This window comes from Pleurodeles waltl, chromosome 9, assembly GCF_031143425.1.
Source record: "Pleurodeles waltl isolate 20211129_DDA chromosome 9, aPleWal1.hap1.20221129, whole genome shotgun sequence".
In the NCBI taxonomy this organism is placed as follows: Eukaryota; Metazoa; Chordata; class Amphibia; order Caudata; family Salamandridae; genus Pleurodeles; species Pleurodeles waltl.
In genome coordinates this window covers 812,690,437-812,714,026 of record NC_090448.1, presented here as the reverse complement: position 1 = coordinate 812,714,026, position 23,590 = coordinate 812,690,437, and the positions used below count along the sequence as shown (strand labels likewise).

General features: G+C 49.0%; 1 protein-coding gene across 1 annotated transcript in view; it reads right to left on the bottom strand.

Annotated features, from left to right (window-relative positions):
- Positions 1 to 9,617: 9,617 nt before the first annotated feature.
- Positions 9,618 to 23,590, bottom strand: part of LOC138259748 (regulator of microtubule dynamics protein 3-like) — a 72,487-nt gene continuing 58,514 nt past the window's right edge. Inside the window, exons 2-3 of the mRNA XM_069207639.1 lie at positions 9,887 to 10,097; positions 9,618 to 9,665 (exon numbers count right to left, since the gene is read on the bottom strand). Coding sequence (XP_069063740.1) covers positions 9,618 to 9,665; positions 9,887 to 10,097 — 259 coding nt within the window. The remainder of the gene's footprint in view (positions 9,666 to 9,886; positions 10,098 to 23,590) is intronic.

Sequence of the window (23,590 nt, the reverse complement as noted above, 5' to 3'; positions counted from 1 at the left end):
GAGTTGCAACATGTCTAGATATCGAAAAAGCATTCAATACCCTTGGCTGTGACTACCCAATGAACACTTTGGAATACATGGGTTTCAGGCAGGATACGTGTGGTGGATAAACACTTTAAATACTAATCCTACTGCCCGTGTTAAGACGGGACATTTGATTTCGGATAGCTTCCCTATTCAATGTGGTACTCGCCAGGGGTGCCCACAATCCCCTCTCCTTTTCGCTATTGCAACGGAGCCCCTGGCTTCTCACCTATGTCTATAAGCAAAAAATTGGGGATCAGGGACCTGACATCCCATCAAATAGTATCATTATATGCTGATAATGCGTTGGTGTTTTTAAGAGAGATATAGTCGGCCCTTCCATGTTTGATGTCATTACTAGACGACGTTGCGGCTTTAAGATTAATTGGAGGTAATCTTGCTTATTCCCACTCGCACCCATACCTGAACACATTAGCGGGGTGTCACCCAGCTCCAGGCTTCAGTGGTGCCATGACTCATTTAAATACCTCGGGTACATATTTATCACACTGAGAATGCCATTTGGGATGGTAACCTGGGGCGGGCAGTCTGCTCTCTACGGGGCTCGCTACCTTTTTGGAGTTCGCTACCTCTGTCACCACTTGGTCGAACGGCGATTGCTAAAATGCTGATCCTAACGAGATTACTGAGGGGGTCATTACAACATTGGCGGTAAATGCCGCTTACCGCCGTGCAGAAGACCGCCAACACACCGCCACAGCCGTGGAAAACCACCACAGCTATTATGACCAACAGCTCTGAATCCGCCAAAATATTTACACCCACACAAGTCCGCCACACCAAAGGTCAGTCCTCCACCGTCACGCCAACAGGAATACGCCCACATGAATCCACGAGGCGGTCTTTCAACCGCGGTATTCCATTGGCGGTACACAACGGCGCGCTCAAAATACACACACTCTTACAAAACACATCCACATTGGACAAATCGAAATACACACACCTGATACACATACACACACCACTCCCACACACTCAATACAATATAAAACACACACCCACATCACCCACAAACCCGAATGACAAACATTACGACAGAAGGCCAGAGAGAGACACCACCAGAAACAACACTAGCATCCACAGGCACTCAACACCATCACTCACATAACATCCACGCATCTCACACAACACACCCCTAAATATCACCCCACACATCACCCACACCACACCATGGCACCGTAAAGACACCCCAGATTTTCTGAGGAGGAGCTCAGGGTCATGGTGGAGGAAATCATCCAGGTAGAGCCACAACTATTCGGATCACAGGTGCAGCACACCACCATAGCTAGGAAGATGGAGCTATGGCGCGGAATCGTGGAGAGGGTCAACGCAGTGGGACAGCACCCAAGAACACTGGATGACATCAGGAAGAGGTGGAACGACCTACGGGGGAAGATGCGTTCCGTGGTCTCAAGACACCAGATTGCAGTTCAGAGGACTGGCGGCGGACCCCCACCTCCTCCCCCAGAACTAACAACATGGGAGGAGCAAATCTTGGCTATACTGCATCCTGAGGGCCTCGCAGGAGTAGCTGGAGGAATGGACTCTAGTAAGTCAAATCTTAACTACTTCATCCCCCACCCTACCTGCATGCTATCACATACCCCCTCCCACCCTGCCCTCACCCCCATCACTCCAACTCCTCACATATGTCCCACTATCACAAACCACACATCCCAACACCAAGCTCTGCATGCAACACCAATGCATGGACACCCATCACCAATGCATGTCCACTGTACATACCCACACAGAGCCCTAAACAATTAGCACACAATGTCCCACACAAGAATGCAAGCACTGGGGTACAGGGTCACCCACCCATTGCACACCATGGCACATACAGATGCAATAATCATGCCTTTACACCCCTGCAGGACCCCTACCCAATGTCACCAGACAGGAGGATCCAGACATGCCCACTCCACCCACAGAAGAGGCCCACAGTGATGACAGCACCTCTGTCCAACTGGATCTAGATGACCAGGCCGGCCCATCTGGGACCTCGGGACAGTCGGTTCCCCTCACACTGGCACAGGCCACTATAGAGCTTCCCCCCTCTGGAAACACCAGCACAGCACCCACCCAGCGGCCCCATATTCTGTCCCCAGGACACGTCAAGCAGCAGTGTGTCCACCACTACAGGGAACCCAGGCTAACCCACCACCCCAACAACACCAGGGACCTGGGGGCAATGGTATTGGGCACACGGTTCAGGGGACAGAGGCCCAGGAACACAGGGGAACTGGGAGGGCTGCTGTGCGACAGAGGGAGGACAGGCCCAGGGAACCCACTCTCCACGAGGCCCTCTCCAACATCATGGGAGCCTACCACCATTCCCATGAGACGATGGCAACGGTACTGGACGAGTTTCAGGAGACCCAGCGGCTGCAGGAGGAACAGTATTTGGGGATCAGGGAGGAACTCAAATCCATCAACACCACCCTGGGCACCATTGTAGGGGGTTCTGAAGGAACTCGTCAACACCAGGAGGGACACTGTGGTACAACAAGGGGCCCCTGACACTAGCCTGGATGATGAACTGCCCACCACCTCCGCCGGCGCTAGTGGACAGGAGGCACCACCACAGGACCACGACACCAGCACCCCACCCCCTGCAGATGGAGAACCACCTCGCAAACGGTTCCTAAGATCCAGGACAAAGACAGTGAACAATGCCAAGACCCCCGCCAAGAAATGAGACCACCCTGAATGTCATCCTTCTGTCCCACTTTGTCACCCTGTCCATACTCAAACTACCCTAGCTCCACTTCCTATACCCCTTTGGACAATGCACCTGTGAGACTAATAGACTGGACTCTGCCATGGACATTCCTCCACCATCAACCATGACCAATTTACAACCCCCTCTACTATTTTGCACTTAAATAAACACCCTTAAATCACAAAACAATCTGGAGTCAGTCTGTGCTTTCACAAATGTGTATTTGCAATAACTGTGGAAAAATGCCATATCCAATGTATTGTCAACATACCTATATCACACAGCTCTAGTCCATGCGGAAACAAAGCAGATGTCACACAGTGGGACCCACATCTGTGAAATTGAAAGGGAAAGTGACAAATCAGGGTCCATACATTGGGTGAAAGTGACAGACAGATGAGAGGTAGAAGAATTAAATCAGATGTAGCAGGCAGTGTTGTCTTCTTACCTGTGTCTCACTGGAAGTATTGATGAATCACTGTGTGTTCCTGTTGTCTATGTCCTCTTCTTCTGCTCCTCGTCTTCACTGTCCACAGGCTCCACAGCTGCCACAACACCTCCATCTGGACCATCCTCCTGCAGAAAAGGCACCTGTTGTCGCAAAGCCAAGTTGTGAAGCATACAGCAGGTCACGATGATCTGGCACACCTTCTTTGGTGAGCAGAATAGGGAACCACCTGTCATATGGAGTCACCGGAACCTGGCCTTCAGGAGGCCGAAGGTCCTTTCTATAATCCTCCTAGTTCGCCCATGGGCCTCATTGTAGCGTTCCTCTGCCCTTGTCCTGGGATTCCTCACTGGGGTCAGTAGCCATGACGGGTTGGGGTAGCCAGAGTCCCCTGCAAATGTCGAGGGACAACTGTTAGACACACACTAACTCTTACGGACCCCAGACACCTAGTCACACTGTATTGGGTCCATGTCCTCACCTAATAGCCACACACTGTGCCTCTGGAGTTGCCCCATCACAAAAGGGATGCTGCTATTCCGCAGAATGTAAGCGTCATGCACTGAGCCAGGAAACTTGGCGTTCACATGGGAGATGTACTGGTCGGCCAAACACACCATCTGCACATTCATAGAATGGTAACTCTTCCGGTTTCTGTACACCTGTTCACTCCTGCGGGGGGACCAATGCCACATGTGTCTCATCAATGCACCTATGATGCTGGGGATATGTCCCAGGGAATAGAAGTCACCTTTCACTGTAGGCAAATCCTCCACCTGAGGGAACACAATGTAGCTGCACATGTGTTTCAGCAGGGCAGACAACACTCTGGACAACATGTTGGAGAACATAGGCTGGGACATCCCTGATGCAATGGCCACTGTTGTTTGAAAAAACCCACTTGCCAGGAAATGCAGTACTGACAGGACCTACACTAAAGGGGGGATTCCTGTGGGATGGCGGATAGCTGACATTAGGTCTGGATCCAACTGGGCACCCAGTTCCAGGATTGTGGTACGATCAAGTCTGTATGTGACAATTACATGTCGCTCCTCTATTGTCGACAGGTCCACCAGCGTTCTGTTCATCGGAGGATGCCACCATCTCCTCACCTGCCCCAGCGGACGTGCTCTATGGAGGAGAACAGCGAGCAGAGAGTCAACCAACACTGAGGTACCTAAACACAACTTTATTCCATAAATTTTGTAAATCGATATATGCCTGTATTAGTGTTTATGCAAGGCCTAGACCTGTAAGGTGGGTCAAGGGCATATGATGTAACTGCGCTGGCGTTGTACACCGTCGCGGTAGGCGGTCGAAGACCGCGGCGCAATCCTGCATTGGTTAACATTGGACCCTATGGGTTCCAGGAGCCAATGACAATGTATGCCAGCGGTGACGGTACGCACCGCCGCAGACGTGACCGCCATTTTCTGTCTGTTCACTCACTTGATACCTGATCTTCGACAGGAGAGGACCTACACTGCAAGTGCTGCTGTGACCTCAGTCTGGAAGAGGCAATGACTCATGTGTCTGGGGAAAGGGCCCCTGCCTTCAGCACGGAAGAGTTGGAGAAACTAGTGGATGGGGTCCTCCCCCAGTACACGCTACTCTACGGTCCTCCAGACAAACAGGTAAGTACACTGTGAGCATGCTCAATGGGCAATGCCTGTGTGGAGTGGTGTGGATGAAAGATAGTGGGGGGGGGAAGAATGAGGCGTGCATGACACGACAGTGAGTGCAGGTGCGTCATGGAAAGGGTAGGGATGCGGGCCAATGACTGTGACGGTGCGGACGGCTATATCTTCTCCTTTTCCCCTGCACTATTCCTCCCACCAGAAGAAGGATATTTGGCGTGCCATCACCAAGGAAGTCCAGATCCTGGGGGCCCACCACAGACGGAGCACCCACTGCCGTAAAAGATGGGAGGACATTCGCCACTGGAGCAAGAAGACGGCGGAGGCCCAACCACCCCCCCCCCCCCCCCACCAGCACCGCCCTCCCAGCAGCCCCTCAGCGTGTGCCCCGTGGCCGCTCACCCAGGAGGGTGGGCATCTCCTTCGCCCCAGGCACCTCAGCCCCTGCCCGTCAGCCCTGCTGCCCTCAGTGAGGAGGCCACTGACCTCCTCAGGTCCCTCACTGTTGGCCAGTCTACCATTTTGAATGCCATCCAGGGTGTAGAGAGGCAGTTGCAACAGACGAATGCATACCTGGAGGGCATTCATTCTGGTCAGGCAGCCCAACAGCGAGCTTTTCAGACTCTGGCCTCAGCACTGATGGCAGCCATTGTCCCTGTGTCCTGCCTCCCCCCTCCAACTTCCTCCACCCAGACCCAAAAACCTGTACCTCAGCCTATCCCAAGCACACCATAAGACCAGCATGCACACACCTCAAAACACAAGGGAAGCTCAGGCAAACATAAGCACCACACATCCCACAGGCACTCACTCAAGCATCATACACATGCAGACATACCAACATCCACTGCCTCCACTGTGTCCCCCTCCTCCTCGTCTCCCTCCTCCCTCCCAGTCTTGTCTCCACTCACACCTGCATGCACTACATCTTCAGCCACTACCTCCATCACCAGCACACCCACCACCACACCTCGCTCACTTGCACTCACCACCCCCACTCCCATTCACACATCCCCTGTGTCCTCTCCCAGTGTGTCTGTGAGCCCCTCTCCCAAGGTACACAAACGCAGCCACACACCCACCCACCTCACGACATCCTCCAGCCCATGCACCTTCACCCAAAGTCAGCAAACGTACACCTCCTACAACCACTACCTCTTCCTCCACTCCCAAACCCCCTCCATCTACCCGTCCCAGTGTGTCCAAAAAACTTGTTCCTGTCCAGCCTTGACCTCTTCCCCTCACCTCCCCCACCCCTTCAGTCCACTAAGGCCCGCCTTTCCAGGTCCCAACCCAGCACCTCAGCCACAACATCTGAGGGAACAGTGGTGCCAGTTTTAACCGGCTTATGGAGTGCGCCAGGCAGCAGGGCAGCCAGTGTGCCAAGGAGCCAGACCACGGACAGTCCCCCACCTCAAAAGCACAAAAAGTTGCCCACTGCTCGGCGGGAGAGAGGCAAAACATCTACTACCAAAGCCTCTCCCAGGAGTACAGTTGGGAGTGGGAAGACAGCTGCGCCACCATCCAAGGTGGGGAAGGGGCACAGAAAAACAGGCAAGTCGCCGAAAACCTGCACGGCGGACAAGACCGCCACCAGCACCGCTGAACAGGACACGGCCGCCACAAGCACCGCAGAACAGGACACCGCCACCACCAGCACCGCTAAACAGGACACCGCCGCCACCAGCACCGCTGAACAGGACACCGCCGCCACCAGCACCGCTGAACAGGACACCGCCGCTACCAGCACCGCAGGCCAATGAGCGCCAAAAGCTCTGACGCTAAAGAGCCCGCCACAAACAGGATGAAGCACTCTGGGCACCAAGCCCCCTCCATAACCAGTGGAGAAAGGCATCCACTACCTTAGTCCTTGGCAGGATGAAGCACTCTGGGCACCAAGCCCCCTCCAGAACCAGTGGAGAAAAGCATCCACTACCTCAGTCCTTGGCAGGATGAAGCACTCTGGGCACCAAGCCCCCTCCAGAACCAGTGGAGAAAGGCATCCACTATCTCAGTCCTTGGCAGGATGAAGCACTCTGGGCACCAAGCCCCCTCCAGAACCAGTGGAGATTCACATCCACTACCTCAGTCCTTGGCAGGATGAAGCAATCTGGGCACCAAGCCCCCTCCAGAACCAGTGGAGACTGTTATCCACTTGGGAGACTGTGGCTTTGCACTCCCCACGATACATCAATGGGCATGGTGCCCCTTCGTGGATCTGGTGTCGTGCACTCATCCGGCTGAGGTGCTCCCCCCCTTCCCTTCCCCTTGAGGTACCTGTTGTATTTCTATCTGATGCCCTGCAGTGCTCTCTCTGTTTTGATTGGGTATTGAGTGTGGGCCTCACCCATGCATTTTGGGCCCAGTGGTCCACGGACTTTAATGGTGGAATACCTTGGACTTGTATTCTTGGTGTATATATTTGTTTACAGTGTAAATATATATATATTTTTGATTACTGTATTTTAATAGATTACAAACGTTCAACTCATTTCCTTTTGTCCTTGCATTCTTCCAGGGGGGTTGTAAATGTAATGTATCAACATGTACTTGTGTGTGTGTTGTAGTGGGTGAGGGTGGGAGTGCTGCGTGTCACTCTTTTTTCCCTCCCCCCCTCCCCTGTGTCGTAGGTCCAGTACTCACCGTGGTCTTCGCCGCCGTCTTTGATGTTCCTGGTAGAGGAGCAGGAAGACAAAGGCAGGGAGTATCTGGAGCTCGGGTTCCATGGCGTCCTGGTTCCTCGTGGGGTGTGTAGAGGTGAGCGTTTTCCCTTCCAAGTCCTGTTTCCGCCCTGTTTTTGTCTGCGGTGAATCCGTCCCGGAAAAGGTGGCGGATTGGACTGTTGTAATACAGTGGGCAGAACCTTGTCTTCCGCCTGTCTGTTGGCGGTTACCGCCGCGATGTTTGTTTGTACCGCCGTGGCGGTCGGAGTGTAACAGTGGCAGTCTACGTGGGCGGTTTCCGCCACGGTCGTAATTCCATTTATTTTTACCGCTGGCCTGTTGGCTGTTTTACTGCCGCTTTAACACTGACCACCAGGGTTGTAATGACCACTGATATCTTTTTGCTGCCCTCCCTGTGGTGCTCCCTAAATCCTTCTTTCGGGAATTAGACGGATTACTCTTGAAATGTGTATGGGGAACAGGTAGATAGAGGGTTGCCCTCTCAACCATTCAGTTGATGGAGGGAGGTATGGGTGCCCCACATTTTGAATCTTACTATGCTGCAGCACAGCTGCAATGTCCTAAGGACTGGATCTCAATTGGATCTCTCCATTGGCCACTACGGACAAGCGGCAGCTAGGGACATGATGTGTGATGCACCTGTGCTTATCTGGCTGGCAAATCTTGCCCCCAAAATGTGCAGCTCCAGATGTGGGTCACCTGACATAGTTGTCTATGATTTATACACAGCAAGGGACCTCCTGACCCATACTCCCCTCTCATAACGATATACCAAATATCGGGTATGCGTCACCTGCTACAGCAGCACAACCTTACACCATGGCGTGCGGCAGGTTTTATTGAAGTGGAAGTTTTTTACAGGAAGGCTCATTACTGTCTTTTCAAGACATCAGGACTGAATGCAATGTCGGCCCTGGACTGTTCCTCTCCTACTATGCTATCCAGCGCCTTTTGCAGCTGACATGGCAGGCAGGAGACAGGGACCCTGTGTTGTAGCCGGACTTACACATGATCCTTACATGGGGGTCCACACAGAGGGCGGTGTCCATGTTGTATTCCTCCTTCATGACCACACCACCCAAAGCACTAGCTCGAGCTAGGACTAGGTGGGATAATGTATTGAACTCTCCCCTAGCAGCATGGACACAGGCACTCTGTCAGGTCAGAGAGGTTTCCCACTATCACTGACTCGGATACACACAATTCAATTTTCTGCCTCAAACAAACCTATCAACGCACCAAATTGGCAGCATGTTCCCAGACACACGCACTGAGTGCCCCCGATACCGGCTATCTGATGCGGGGTTTTACCACATGGTGTGGGAGTGTCCTCCTTTGAATAGAGTTTGGGTAGAGGTTACAACACACATGATCGAAATAGTGGGCCATACCCTACACCCTACCCCTGAATCTTGCTTACTGGGATTCAGACCCGAGGCCAAAGGATCCAAAGAGTTGCATAGATTTGTTGATCCAGTATTTGTGCTTTTTAAATGTGAGATAGCTATGACACAGAAAGCCCCATCGGCGCAGTACATGAAGCAATGGCTGCGGACCCTGTTGTTGTGGGCTCGAGCCAGTACACTGCAAGTACTACACAGAAGCGGCCTGTTGAAGACTGGGATGGGATTGTGGGATACATATATTCTTAATAATGTGGAAGCGAAGAATAACAATTATCTACCCTGAATAACAAAATAGTCCCAAATCTGTAATGGTCCACAGCCTAGAGTGGTGATACACCTGTCAACCAGTCATTCCATCTCTGATGTGGAGAACTGCTGACCTATTCCTCATTATACTGAGGGTAGCTTGCCCTTTACAACCCCTAAGGTGGGTGCTATCCTCGCAATACGCAATATCCTCAACCCGGCCTACTCGATTTGTATTCCACCTTGAGACCCGCAGTCAATGTTCTATGCTTCCTGGAGCCTCCCGAACAATCCTCATGGGCCTCCTATTATAGTTTATGTACCATGATATACTCTTTAAGCCACACCGTAGTAAGCATATTGTGTTCTCGAATGTGCCCGATCTATCAGGGATACTGTATTTTATGATACTTTAGTGCACACGTACTAGTTTGTTGTTCTTGTACATGATTGCTTGTTGTATCGTGTGTCAAACTAAATAAAAAGATATATGAAAAATGTGGCGTAAAATCAGAGCAGATGCGAAAAGGGTCCCTGCTTGCCTGTTGGGACTTACTGAGAACACCCACGTGGCTCTTCTTTAAACTTCAGAGTGAACTCCCCGTTTACACAAAATATGTCACAGCAAAGGAATATTTAGAAAAAAAGTACGGTAATTGCTTTACAGATGAAAAAAGCTTCTCATGTCCTCTTACCTTTGCGTAATACTCCAGTAGAATTTCAAACGCTTCCTTTCGTGTTGCATCTGTCCCTGTGTGCATTTTGTCGATTTCTTGAAGAAACATTGTCAACTCCTCCACTTCTTCGGTTAGGTTAGCGCCTTCATCTGGGCTAAATGGGTATACTGATGGTACTTTTTCTTCACTGCTTTGTTTCCCCACACTTCCTACATCAGCGGTTTCCGAGCTGAAAAATAATATACAATTAAAAACACAATGAGACAAATTAAATGTCAAGTTTAGATATTGTGGAGATTTCAAGCAGCCAACATATCCGAGGCTTTAAAATTACACGGGTTAACTAAATTAGTACTAAACTAAGTGTGCATTTACAGTACTGCAATGCGTGTAATGTGAGCCAAGAAATACCTAATAATTGTCACTTGGAAAAGCACTGCTATGCTTATGCCTTCGAAAAGGTCCTCATCGCAGAACTAGAGAGAGTTTTGTCTGTATGCTCCTGGTGCTTGCACTACATGTGAAGGCAAAGGGAGCTTAGGAGCTCATTTAAGGCGTTATTTCCTCCATCGGGACGACAGAGTAAAATACGCAGTCGCCCTGACGGAGCGCCCGTATTTCGGGTTTAGAAATGTACGCTGCCCCAGTCTACATCTTTTACATTGAAAGGAATTGCTCCTTTGTTTTCTAAAATAAAAAACATATTTAAAGTGTGCCGGGCGGCACTGTCATGTGGACGGAGGCGCACAGTGCACTTTCAATGCATTGACTGGAACCGCCGTGAAGGTGGTTTTTGAAAATATAAGAGATTTCCACTAGGGTGGCATTATTCTGGCTCTGCACGGTTAGTCCCAATTGTGGGATCAAACACATAATTGCAAGGTGCAAGTGTGCAAGTGTGCAATTACCATCTGGAGTTGGTGATTCCAAACCTGGTAGTTTGATCACATTTGCCTGCACTGTGCAACTTGTGATTAGACCTAGGTAAGGAGGTTAGCAATGCAGCTTTGTAAATAAGGATACCAGTGTGGCAAAAATACACATAGCGGGGCATTCCAATGTAGTTTTAAAGACTGAGATTATGGAGATAATAGATATCTTTGATATGATATAAGCCCATCAATATTAGAAACACAAAATAGCTGTATAAAACTACTTCACATAATTTTGGAGATGGCAGTGGGTCTTTACATGCTGGGGTTATGTGGATCTTTGCATTGATTATGACGATGTAACAGAAGAGGCTCTTCCATGAGAGCGGTGAGCGTCGCCCCGCTGAAAAAATGCCGCAAAGTAGCTGAAAAATAAATTGGTAATGACGTTTCTTTATTATCATTTTATTTTTCAGAAACCCGTCCTGATGCGAGTGCCATAAAGTTTATTATCTTGTTATTTTTCAGCAACCTGTCTTGAACGGAGTGTCTGAAATTGCTGCTGAGTGGCAGCAGGGAGCTCTGCATTTATGTTTAGAGTGAACATGTCCCTTAGGCCGTAAGTCTTGGGACGGCCTGCCAGACATGCGCATTTTAAACAAGCTGGGTTAGAGAACAGGCCTCCAGTTTTCTTAAGAGCGCTGCAAGAGGCCGCTCTCTTCAATCCTCATGCTTCTCTTATGCTGTTTAACAGCATGAGAGCAGTGCCAGGATTGGGTAGTGCAGTTTCCTGGGTCTGGAGCTTCGAGGCGAGAAGACACTGGAGTGAGGAGAACGTCACGGCAAGTCAAGAAGGTAAGTGCCATTTTTTTTGTTACTATACCAATGCCACCCATATTTTGCCCGCCCCACCACTCTAAAAACATAGCAGCCACCACTGCAATTAAAGTGCCTGGAATGGCAATAAAGCTTTACGTACCAGGGCAGATTCAGGCATGGTAAGCTTTATATTCCTTAGCAGTGTGGATACTGTTATGGAAATGGTGCATACACAAGGGGGGGAGCCATGCAATGGCCCTTTACATACGAGGGCTATGTGGATATAGGCATCAATTATAGCAGTGGAGCCTTATATGCTAAAGCAATGTGAAAAGTAGTATTCGAGTTTTGCTTAAATACATCTAAGGGTTGGGACATGGCAATGCCATTTAAATACCAAAGCAAAGTGGAACCTGTAATGATTGTTGAAGTGTAAATTGGCATGTTGGAGGTTATTTACATAAGGACGCTGGAAAGCACTGAAGAGTTTTACATACCTGAACTTTATGGATGCTGGAGTACAATACGACAGTGGAGTCACAGATAAATAAGTAGTGTAGACACTGGGATTGCTGTTGTGCGTTAGATACTGGGGGAACAGAAATTAAACATGAAATATCAAGGCAATACGATATGGAATGGTGCTTTACATAGTAGAAGCCACAGCAATTTTGTAAATTGCATGATAACAGAACTTTTTCTACTGGGGCAAAGTGGATTTGACATAAATATGGTGCTTTACATCCAGGAAAACAATGGAAATTGAATTTTATATAGCAGGGAAACTTGGGACTTTGCATGGCAACGGAACTGTAGAAAACTTGGCAGTTTGGAAAATGGTATTGCTCTGGTGCATGTTATACTGGCAGTGGGGTTAATAGCAATGGAAGTTTCCGTACTAAGGCAAACTGCTGTAAGGATATGTAGGAAGCTGACTCTCTATATAGTGCACTAAAATGAAGTACACTGTGCAGAGATTCCAGTGGATCCCCAATTGTAATTGCAGAGGCAAAAATAGATAGTACTAATGCTCTATTTTATGGTAGTATGGGCAAGCAGTTAGGCTTATAATAGGGCAGAGCAAAGCATTTGTTGTACTCAGAGAGGTAATAAAGGAATAAAGAATAAATCTGAGAATAATTTAGAAAAATACATTTGTTTAAATATATAGTTCAAAACCAAGAGCTGCGTAATCAGGTAAGTAGATTTTCAAGCATAAATACTTTGCAGTTTAAAAAATCAACACTTTCAATTTTTCAGTTCTGCAATGTTAACCTATGGGAGGAAAACAAGAATGCAGTTTAGCAGGAAAGTACACAACTAACAAATGCAGGTCTTTGGGGTTTTAGGTCAACACCAAGCAAGGTTCAAATCTGTACCAAGAGCGCACCCACAGTGGCAGCTGGGTCCAGAGGTTGAATTCTGAGTCGGGTGCCCAATGTTAACCAATGGAGACTGGGGCGGTGAACGAAGATGCGCTTAGGGGTTGAGGTCAGCACAAAGGGGGGGGGGGGGGGGGGGACAAGGCAGCACCAAACTTACACCCTCACTGGCACAAGGGCGGCCGAGTGCAGAGTGTCAACACAGCATCAGGCGACCAATGTTAACCAATGGAGGCTGGAGGTAGCCGAAGAAGCGCTGCTTACAGGTGAGTAAAGTGTTGTCAGGCATTGATCTCCTGGGGTTCAGGTAAGTAGGGGGCACAAGGCAGCACAAAACTTATACCCTCAGTGGCACAGTGGTGGCCAGGTGCAGAGTGCCAACACAGTGTTGGGCGCCAAATGCTAGTCAATGGGGGAGATCAGTTTTGGAAAAAGGCTGCAGGCCCCGGGCCAGGAGGCTGAACGAATAAAACCCACAGCTGCCCAGGTAACGTCTGATGCTAGGGGATGTAGGGACACCGACGGTCCAGCTACCCAAGACCCAGGGGCTCCGGGTGGAGGAGTGTCCTTTGGCATCAAGAACAAATTACCTGGCAGGTCGCGGTCAGGGGGAGTCTTCAATTTGAGGCTGCAGGCTTTGAGGCAGCATGGGGATCCAGAAATGCATCTGTGGAGGCTGAACTGGTCAGGAACAGTCAGTAAACTTACTAGCAGCTGGTAGGTTTTCAGGGGGCACCTCTAAGGTGCCCTCTGTGTGAATTTCTTAATAAATCCATCACTGAAATCAGTGAGGGTTTATGTGACGGGCTGGGACCTGTTCGCCCGCACATGGCTCCCACTTGTGCTGACTCTGCCCCTGTTACTCCGAAGCTTCCTGGTCACCCTGCCTGTGATTGGTCGGTAGTTCCGCAGTGGCGGGACACCAGAAGGTCAAATGTGCCGCTGTCAGCACTTTCGGCGTGAGGAGGTTGGAAGGAGGAAGACGAGGAGCAGAGCCCACCTGTGAGCCAGCACCGGCAATACCGTCCGGGTATCGGAGGAGAAACCGGAAGACGATTACCAGACAGCGCTGTACCAGGCGACCGGGAGGACGAAACGTAGCATCCCGCCACGCTCCAGGAGAAGCGTGGCCATTCAGGTGTGTGGGACTACGTCCCTGAGTGAGTAGAAATACGAGAGAGATAAAGGAGTGGAGTGAGAAGGGTGGGGGAAGGAAAACTAAAAGGGCAACACGGGGAGTAGGAAGGGGGACAGACAAACACTGAGGAAACAGAAAGGCACGAGCACTGGGGAAACGGGAATGGGAAAGAGGGAAGCAAACCAGGATCAGGGAGAAACACAAAACTTACCGTCAGGCACCATAGACCACCGTCACCTTTAAGGGGCCAGCCAAAACCCGAGCACAGGACCGGTTGAGCGCTAAAAGAAAATATATCAAGACAGAAAGAGTAGGAATCAGACTATTAAGAAACAGAAGGAAAAGTAAGTGCTAATCGGAGCTAATGAGAGTAATCTTACCAAGAATAGAAAGACAGGGACCAGAAAAGACATTGTAAAGGAAAAGAGATACCAGTATAACGATCACTTACAGATATTATTCTCTTCTCTCCACATGCGCTTCCCGGGGAACGACCTGTGAACAAGAGAGACAGAAAGAGACGAGTAAAGACCAAACCTCAAGAACATCCCACCACCTAAAACCCAGCATTGCAAGACTGAAACAAACTTACTTGTATCATGCCATCCTCAATATCTTCAATAAAATTCCTTCATTTTTAAGTCAATAACGCAGTCTGGAGTGGTTCCTCCACACCCACACGGTTACAAGTGGTGTCAGAAGTGGGATTTGTGGAGACACCGCCACCATGGAAGAAAAGGCAACAATGGCAGACGTAATTGCTCAGTTGGCAGAAGGGCAACAGCATCTCCAGTTAATGTGGGAACAACAAATGAAAGAAGCCAGAGAGGAACGAGAGGCACTGCAAACAGTCCTTAAGAGTCAGGCAACGATTATGGCCAATAATCAACTTGTACATGAGACCGCCTGGGGTACACATACCGATACCATCGCTCATACAAAAGTACACCCCACAGTACCGAGTAGTGTGTTGCAACGATATCAGGAGCAGGAAGACCCCGACTCTTTCTTCACAAACTTTGAAAGGGTGGCCAGCACTGCTAACTGGCCCGAGGATAAATGGGGTCAGTATATCGCCCCCCTACTCACCGGCCATTTACAAGCAACATATCAAGCTATTAACCCAAGTGGTACTCTTCCATACAAAGACCTTAAGAAAACCATTTTAGAAAGAGTAGGTTTGGATAGTGAGAGTTATCGCACCAGGTTTAGACAAATGAAATGGCAGCATCAGGAGAACCCCCGTACCTTATGTTATCGAGTCCAACATGCAGCCGGGAGGTGGTTGCATCCCACAGAGAACACAAAAGAAGACATGTTTGACATCATAGTCTTGGAACAATACTTAGATGCTCTACCACCTACCACCCGGAACTGGGTACGACAACATCCTGGACTCACAAATGAAACAGCCATAGAGCTTGCCTGTGCTTATCATAGAGGCTCGGACTTCCGGGCTACCGTTAGTCGGGCCCCAACCCCTCCGACCCGTCCGGCCATATCTAGAATGCATGTGCAGCGGCCTGTAGGGAATCCCGGAACTGACCGATTACAACAAGCTGGTCCGGGTCCCTCTGGATATACAAGCCATGGTCCCCAGTGTTATCACTATTCAGAGTGGGGCCATAATGCCCGGCATTGCCCTAAAAAAAAAGATACAGAGGAGCCCATGGAGATAGGCCTGACCAAGGGAAGAGTATTCTGGGCTGGAGGGGAGAAACCCAATTATACCCTTCCTCTCCTCATCAATGAAGTAGAAAGTATGGCTCTAATCGATTCTGGATGTAGCCAGAGCGTGATCAGGGACGATTTAGTATTGCCAGGGCAGGTAGAGACAGAGACTCAGGTCCTCATTACCTGTGTACATGGGGATCAATGGTTTTACCCCCTTGCCACAATACAGTTGAAATGTAGAGAACAGAGTGAGACCCTCCAGGTAGGGGTGCTTCCCAGCCTCGATGAGGATATAATCCTCGGACAGATTATGAGGATTTTCCCTCCTTATTAGAGAAAGCCGGACAAGAGCACCTTCTGAGAAATTGGTGGAAGGAAGCACCTAGTGAAATGGTCTCAGAAGAACCCAAACAGGTACGAATTGCCCTCAGAAGGAGACAAAAAAGAGAGCAACGACGCTCCTATACGCAGAACTGCCCATCCCAAAATGGTTCCATTGGCATTGGGAAGGTTTGCACAATCACCGGAGATTTCCGACAGAATCAAAATGAGGATCCTACCTTAAAATATGCCTGGCAGCAGGCCGAGTCTGGGACAGCACAAGGGGTAGGTCCCCGATTCTTGATTCGTAATAATCTCTTATATAGGAGTCCCACGCCCACAAGAGGAAATGACCTACAATTAGTAGTACCTAGAAGTCACCGTCAACAAGTGTTGCAACTAGCACATGGGGATAATGGGGAAGGGCACTTGGGAAAGGAGAAAACGGAAGAAGCGGTCCTTAGACGATTTTATTGGCCAGGGGTTTATGGCGAGATACGTAAGCATTGCTCCGAGTGTCCCACATGCCAGTTGTACAACCCCTCTCCACAAAAACCTGCTCCCCCTCAGCCTCTTCCCATTATTGATATTCCTTTTACCCGGGATGGAATGGACCTTATCGGTCCTCTTACCCCTTCCACTCGGGGTAGACAGTTTGTGTTAGTCTTGGTGGACTATGCTACACGATATCACAAGGCCATACCCCTTCCCAGTATACACACTAAAGCTATATCTCAGGCTATGATAGAGTTTTTTTCCCGGGTGGGTTTCCCGAAAGAGATATTGACGGACCAAGGGACTCCTTTTATGTCCAGATTAATGGCAGAAGTATGTCTACTACTGGGGGTGAAACAGATCCGTACCTCAGTTTATCATCCGCAAACAGATGGGCTAGTAGAAAGATACAACAAAACCATTAAATCCTTACTCAGAAAAAGTATATCTGAAGCTGGGAAAGACTGGGAAAAGAAACTACCCTTGGTTTTATATGCTATCCGTACACATGTACAAGCGTCCCTAGGCCATAGTCCTTTTAAAATGTTATTCGGCCGACAGCCACGCACACTGTTAGATATGTTAGCAGAACAGTGGGAGGACACAGAAGAGGAAGTAAAAGACCTCTTAACCTACACCAGGGATTTAAGAGACAATCTCCATACAGTATGGGAAGAAGCCCATACGGCCTTACAGGAAGCACAGGATAAGCAGAAGCAAAGGTATGATACCCGAAGTGCTGTTCGCACCTTATTAGTAGGAGACAAAGCTCTAGTCTTACTCCCTAGCACTGACAATAAGTTATTGGCCAAATGGCAGGGACCGTTTGAAGTGATAGCACAGATCAACCCCACCACCTATAAGCTGGCCATTCCACAAGGGAGCGGTAGGGAGCAGATATATCACATCAATCTACTGAAAAAATGGCTAGAACCCACAGGAGACAACTCTGTTCTCTTTATCAACTCCGAGATTACTGACGACATCCTATATCCCAAGATAAATCCCCAGGATCGGTCCAACCAGGTACACCCATGGATCAATCCTGATCTTACTAAAGGGTATCACAACCAACTAACCCGTTTAGTACAGCACAATCAAGATGTCTTTTCTAAATATCCGGGTAGAACCACCTTAGTCCAACATCCCATACGTTTGAAAACGAATACTGTCTCACGACAGCGGCCATACCGCATCCCTGAAGCAAAGCAAAACATAATTGAAGAAGAAGTCCAAACCATGTTGGCAGCGGGTATCATAGAGCCGTCAACCAGCCCTTGGTGCTCACCAGTCGTATTGGTACCCAAGCCAGATGGCAGTAAACGGTTTTGTGTAGATTATAGGGGTGTCAACAACGTAACCTATTTTGATGCTTATCCCATGCCTAGAATCGACGAACTGATTGAGAGATTAGGCCAAGCCAAATACCTATCCACCCTAGATCTCACGAAGGGTTATTGGCAGATACCCTTAAGAAAGGAAGACAAAGAAAAAACAGCATTTGCTACCCCTTCGGGATTATATCACTTTACTGTCCTCCCGTTTGGGCTCCATGGGGCCCCCGCCACCTTCCAAAGGCTCATGGATGAAATCCAACGTCCTTTTCAGCAATATGCTGCTGCCTAGCTCGATGACATTGTTATGTATAGTAAGACCTGGGAGGAGCACATGTAACATCTAGGTAACATATTGCATGCTCTACGAAAGGCCCACTTAACCGCCAATCCTGACAAATGTAAACTCGGACAAACTAGTATCAAGTACCTGGGCTATATTGTAGTGAACAGTAGGATTAGCCCACAAGTAGAAAAAGTAGAAGCCATCTCTAAAATGGAATTCCCCAAGAGAAAAAAGGACATTAGGGTTTTCCTGGGTTTGATTGGCTATTATCGGCGTTTTATTCCTCATTTCTCCACAATTGCGGAACCTCTTACTAATATGCTGAAAAATTCCTGTTCCAACACCCTTGGACCCCCTTCTGTGGCTGCAGTACGTAGTTTTGATCAGCTAAAGACAGCTCTCACGTCTGAACCTGTGTTGTGTTGTCCTGATTTTGGTAAACCTTTTGTGTTATTGACTGATGCCTCCGACGTGGGGCTTGGGGCAGTGTTATCCCAACAGCAGGATGATGATTCCCTCCACCCAGTGTTGTACATCAGCAGGAAGCTTCTACCGCGGGAATGTCATTATCCAGCTATAGAGAAAGAGTGCTTGGCAATTAAATGGGCGATTGAATCTCTCAGATATTACCTGTCGGGCAGGACTTTTACCCTGATTACTGACCACGCTCCTCTGACCTGGCTTTCCCATCATAAAGACACTAATGCCCATATTCTCCGCTGGTTCCTTTCCTTACAGCCATTCTCCTTTCGGATCCAGCATCTGCCGGGGAAACACATGGTGGCCGCAGATTTCCCTTCCCGTTATCCGGCTTTGGAGCGCCTCGACAGGCCGCTCTCTAGGGGGAGTGTATGTGACGGGCTGGGACCTGTTCGCCCGCACATGGCTCCCACTTGTGCTGACTCTGCCCCTGTTACTCCGAAGCTTCCTGGTCACTCTGCCCGTGATTGCTCGGTAGTTCCGCAGTGGCGGGACACCAGAAGGTCAAATGTGCCGCTGTCAGCACTTTCGGCGTGCGGAGGTTGGAAGGAGGAAGACGAGGAGCCCACCTGTGAGCCAGCACCGGCGATACCGTCCGGGTATCGGAGGAGAAACCGGAAGACGATTACCAGACGGCCCTGTTCCAGGCGACCGTCAGGAAGAAACGCAGCATCCCGCCACGCTCCAGGAGAAGCGTGGCCATTCAGGTGTGTGGAACTACGTCCCTGAGTGAGTGGAAATACGAGAGAGATAAAGGAGTGGAGTGAGAAGGGAGGGGGAAGGAAAACTAAAAGGGCAACACGGGGAGTAGGAAGGGGGACAGACAAACACTGAGGAAACAGAAAGGCACGAGCACTGGGGAAACGGGAAGGGGAAAAAGGGAAGCAAACCAGGATCAGGGAGAAACACAAAACTTACCGTCAGGCACCATAGACCACCGTCACCTTTAAGGGGCCAGCCAAAACCCGAGCACAGGAACGGTTGAGCGCTAAAAGAAAATATATCAAGACAGAAAGAGTAGGAATAAGACTATTAAGAAACAGAAGGAAAAGTATGTGCTAATCGGAGCTAATGAGAGTAATCTTACCAAGAATAGAAAGACAGGGACCAGAAAAGACATTGTAAAGGAAAAGAGATGCCAGTATAACGACCACTTACAGATATTATTCTCTTCTCTCCACATGCGCTTCCCGGGGAACGACCTGTGAACAAGAGAGACAGAAAGAGACGAGTAAAGACCAAACCTCAAGAACATCCCACCACCTAAAACCCAGCTTGGCAAGACTGAAACAAACTTACCTGTATCATGCCATCCTCAATATCTTCAATAAAATTCCTTCGTTTTTAAGTCAATAACGCAGTCTGGAGTGATTCCTCCACACCCACAGGGTTACAGTTTATTATTACGAGATGTTTGAAACCAAACATCCCAGGGAAGCCATCATGTAGCTGGAGAGCATGTAGTGACCAGTGTCCAGCACATGCATTTAAAATGGCTTCCTTGAACACTTACTATGTCTGAGAATCGACAAAGAAATAGCAGGGGAATATCTGCTCCTGCAGATATGCTCTCACACGTAATACAATGCACCCTGCCATAGGACTGTAAGGCCTACTAGAAGGGTGACTTACATATATTGCATGCAGTGTTTAGGGGACTGCCATGTTGTGTTTTCACTTTTGGAAGCAGCTTGTCACGTAGCCTGTAATGGCAGTCTGCATAAGGTTGGTCCTGGGCCCCTCAGAGTGGCACAAGTTGTGCTGCAGCTCTGAAGAGCCCTCTTCAGTACCCTTCCCTCAGGTACCAAGGGTTCCATTTACTAGGGACGTATAGGGGGCTCAAGGGCCTGGTGACGTATAGGGGGCTCAAGGGCCTGGTCACCTGGGGATCAAGTGACCAGGTGTCTTGTTCTAGCGAAGGAACGCTGGCCGTGGAACCTGGTTAGCAGGAACCCACTGCACTTCAGTTGAAGTTGCATCCTAAAACCAAGCAAAATGTGTGTTGAGGGGTGCTGCAACCAGAACCCAGCTCCCTACAGGGCACACAGAGATTGAGCTTTATATACCAAGGGAATGTGGAAACTACCATAGCAATTCTGCTTTACATTCTAGAGAAAAGTGAATATTCATTGAAGTCATATATGCTTGGCTAGGTCTATGTTGTGTGTATGGACCATAGAGCACTTTTCTTTTCTATATTGTCATGAATATAAAAAACATGGGTGCCAGTTTCCATATGTCCATCAGTCTAACGTCACTCATTAGGGGTCTACAAGAGGTGATATATTTTCCTGTATGTATTTTTTTACATTGAACAAATATCCTATTCAAGACTGCATTGCAGCATTGTGGATGCAAAAGAGATTGAAATGTCTAATCTGAAAGAACACAAGCGGCCTGGCAGGCCTATGTTAAAAGCTCTGGAAAAGCTCCAGATCCATTGGGAATCCATGAGCTTAACCCACCCTTGAAGCACTGTACTGAAAGTTGCCTCACACAGCCAGCTATTATTTTATGGACAGAATGTTAATGATATCTTCCAAGGCCCAATCCTACCCAACTGGCTAGGCGGTGGGTCGTTTAGGACTTCAATGAAGATTCATTCATGCAGAACTAGGACTACACGTAAGTAACCTTTTCATCTGCATCTTAGGATCCTCGATGACAGTCATAAATACTTGAATAGAGTTTAAGCAGAGCAGCAATCCGAAAAGCAGAAAAAATAAAATCTGATTCTAAGGACAAGACTCTCCAGTAGAATATACATTGAATATACATTGAATAAGTTTAGCGGTGTTCCCTGACCTGGGGGCGTGACCTGATCGGCCAAGATGGTGGGCACACCGGGACCTCCTTTGTCATCCTTCAGTATCCGCAGCACCTGCCACACCTAATGCACCCCACCCGGTGGCCCATCCCTGCAGAGGACAAAGCCCTGAATTTCCTGGCGCTTCAGATCGCCAACAAGGCCGGAAGAAGATTGTGGCCCTCATCGGCACCAGATGGCCAGTCCCAACATGGGGCCTGGGCGCATGATGGAGGCGTGGGGCGGCCAAGCCGGGCCACTCCTTATGGTCTGTGGGCCGACTACTGAGAAGAGCAATGGCCTGAAACACAACTTCAGGAGGCCGGGTGAGTCCCGGGAGCAGGTAGAAGACTGCCACTCTCAAAGGCGGCATCAGCCTGGGTGGTAGTCTAGTCGCTGGGTCTGCTGGTCTACTCCACATGGCACCCAGCCAGCTGAGTGGCTGGGTTGTGGCTCCTGACTGATGAGGAGACAGGATGAGAATTTGAGCGGTGGAACGTGCGCCTCCGCCCACCTGGGCCCCCTGTAAACTGCCTGCATGTACAGTGCTGCTCGACACAAGGAGGGATCCTCCACCCTTCGCCTTTGTCTATATTGCACCTGGCCTGCTGCCTGACCCCATAGCCTACTACTGCGCAAATGCTTGAGCTGCCCCATCACCCTTTGGGAAGGGCAAGCAGCCTGTAGGTTGGCGAACTTGAAACAATGGCCCAGGAGGTGACCTGACTTGAAGGCAGAGAAGATTTGGGCTCGGCCAAAGTCAGCTGCTTGTGCATGGGTGCTCCCAGCTTGGGGACACATGGGCTGGCTAACAGTGAGACAGCACTGGGGAAGTCCACTTCCTTCACTGCAGTGAAGTTGGTGTGGACTGGATTGGATGCCCCTTGACACCTAGTATGGCTGCCAAGCAGACCTGACCACAGCACCACCCAAGCCCCTTCAGAATCTAGATCCAACGCTTCAACACGGGACAGGCTGAAGGCCTTTGCTCTGGTCACTCGTGCTGCAAATGGAAGCAGTGTGCACACACCAGCCTGCCTCTGAACTCAGCGTGTTGTGGCCGTCATGGGGAGGGATCAGCCCCCACTACCTGCTGAGGCACAAACTAGGATAGACTAGTATACAACTGCTGCCACAAGCAACAGAGCTTCCACCTTTACCTTCACTAGTGCAACAGGGGACTCTTGAACCATCTGACCTTGCAACAGGTAATCTAAGATTCAAGGGAGGCAGTGGGGACTGAGGAGGACAAGATTAAGGTTAACGTCTCAGTCCTACGCCAGGATCTCAGAAACATCACTGGGGTCTAGCAATTTTTGTGAATTTGGGCTTGAACTGTACAGCTAGGATGATATTTTCCAATTCCCATAACATTCTAAGTGTCCTCTTGATCTTGCCCGACAACTATATACTGTGAATTATTAATGTTTATAAATCTGTCTTGAATAGAGGTACTTATGATGTCATTGTGGAACTTAAAACGTTTTTTGATGATTATTTTTCTGGATTGTCTAAATTTACTATGGTTTTGTTATTGGCAGGTTTTGATTTGCATCCTTGCATGTCTTGTAACATCAGAGATGCCTGTAACTCATTCTTTCCTCCGGATCATGTTCATCTTCAACATACACAACAGGGGAAGTGTTAAATTATTTGATTTCTGATTACAATTTAGTTAACCTGCTGACTAGGAAGAAATATTGCTCTGCTGATCCGGTACCCACGTTTAAGGGTCACTGATTATATCTTTGCATCATTTTGTCTTTTTCCCTCCTTTCTAAATTTCCAGATGGTATGTGATGTTAGGAGTGATCATAACCCTCTCTCAGCCACTTCCTACTGGGAAGAATTACAAGCAGTTAGACCATGCACCAATAATGAGTTGGTAGTAACTACAGGCCAGGGACACAGGATTAGCTGGTCAAAGGTTGTCCCTGCTGACTTTTTATCGAGTTTGGTTACTTCAAGCCATTCCGACTTTCTTATTTGCCTCTGACACTTGCATTTTGGAATCTTTTTCCAATATCTGTAGCACAGCTAAACTGGCCCTCACCAGGCCTGGTCTGGCTTTGCCCCCTTCTCTGTCATAGACAGTTTGATAGGAGGTGCTTGAGG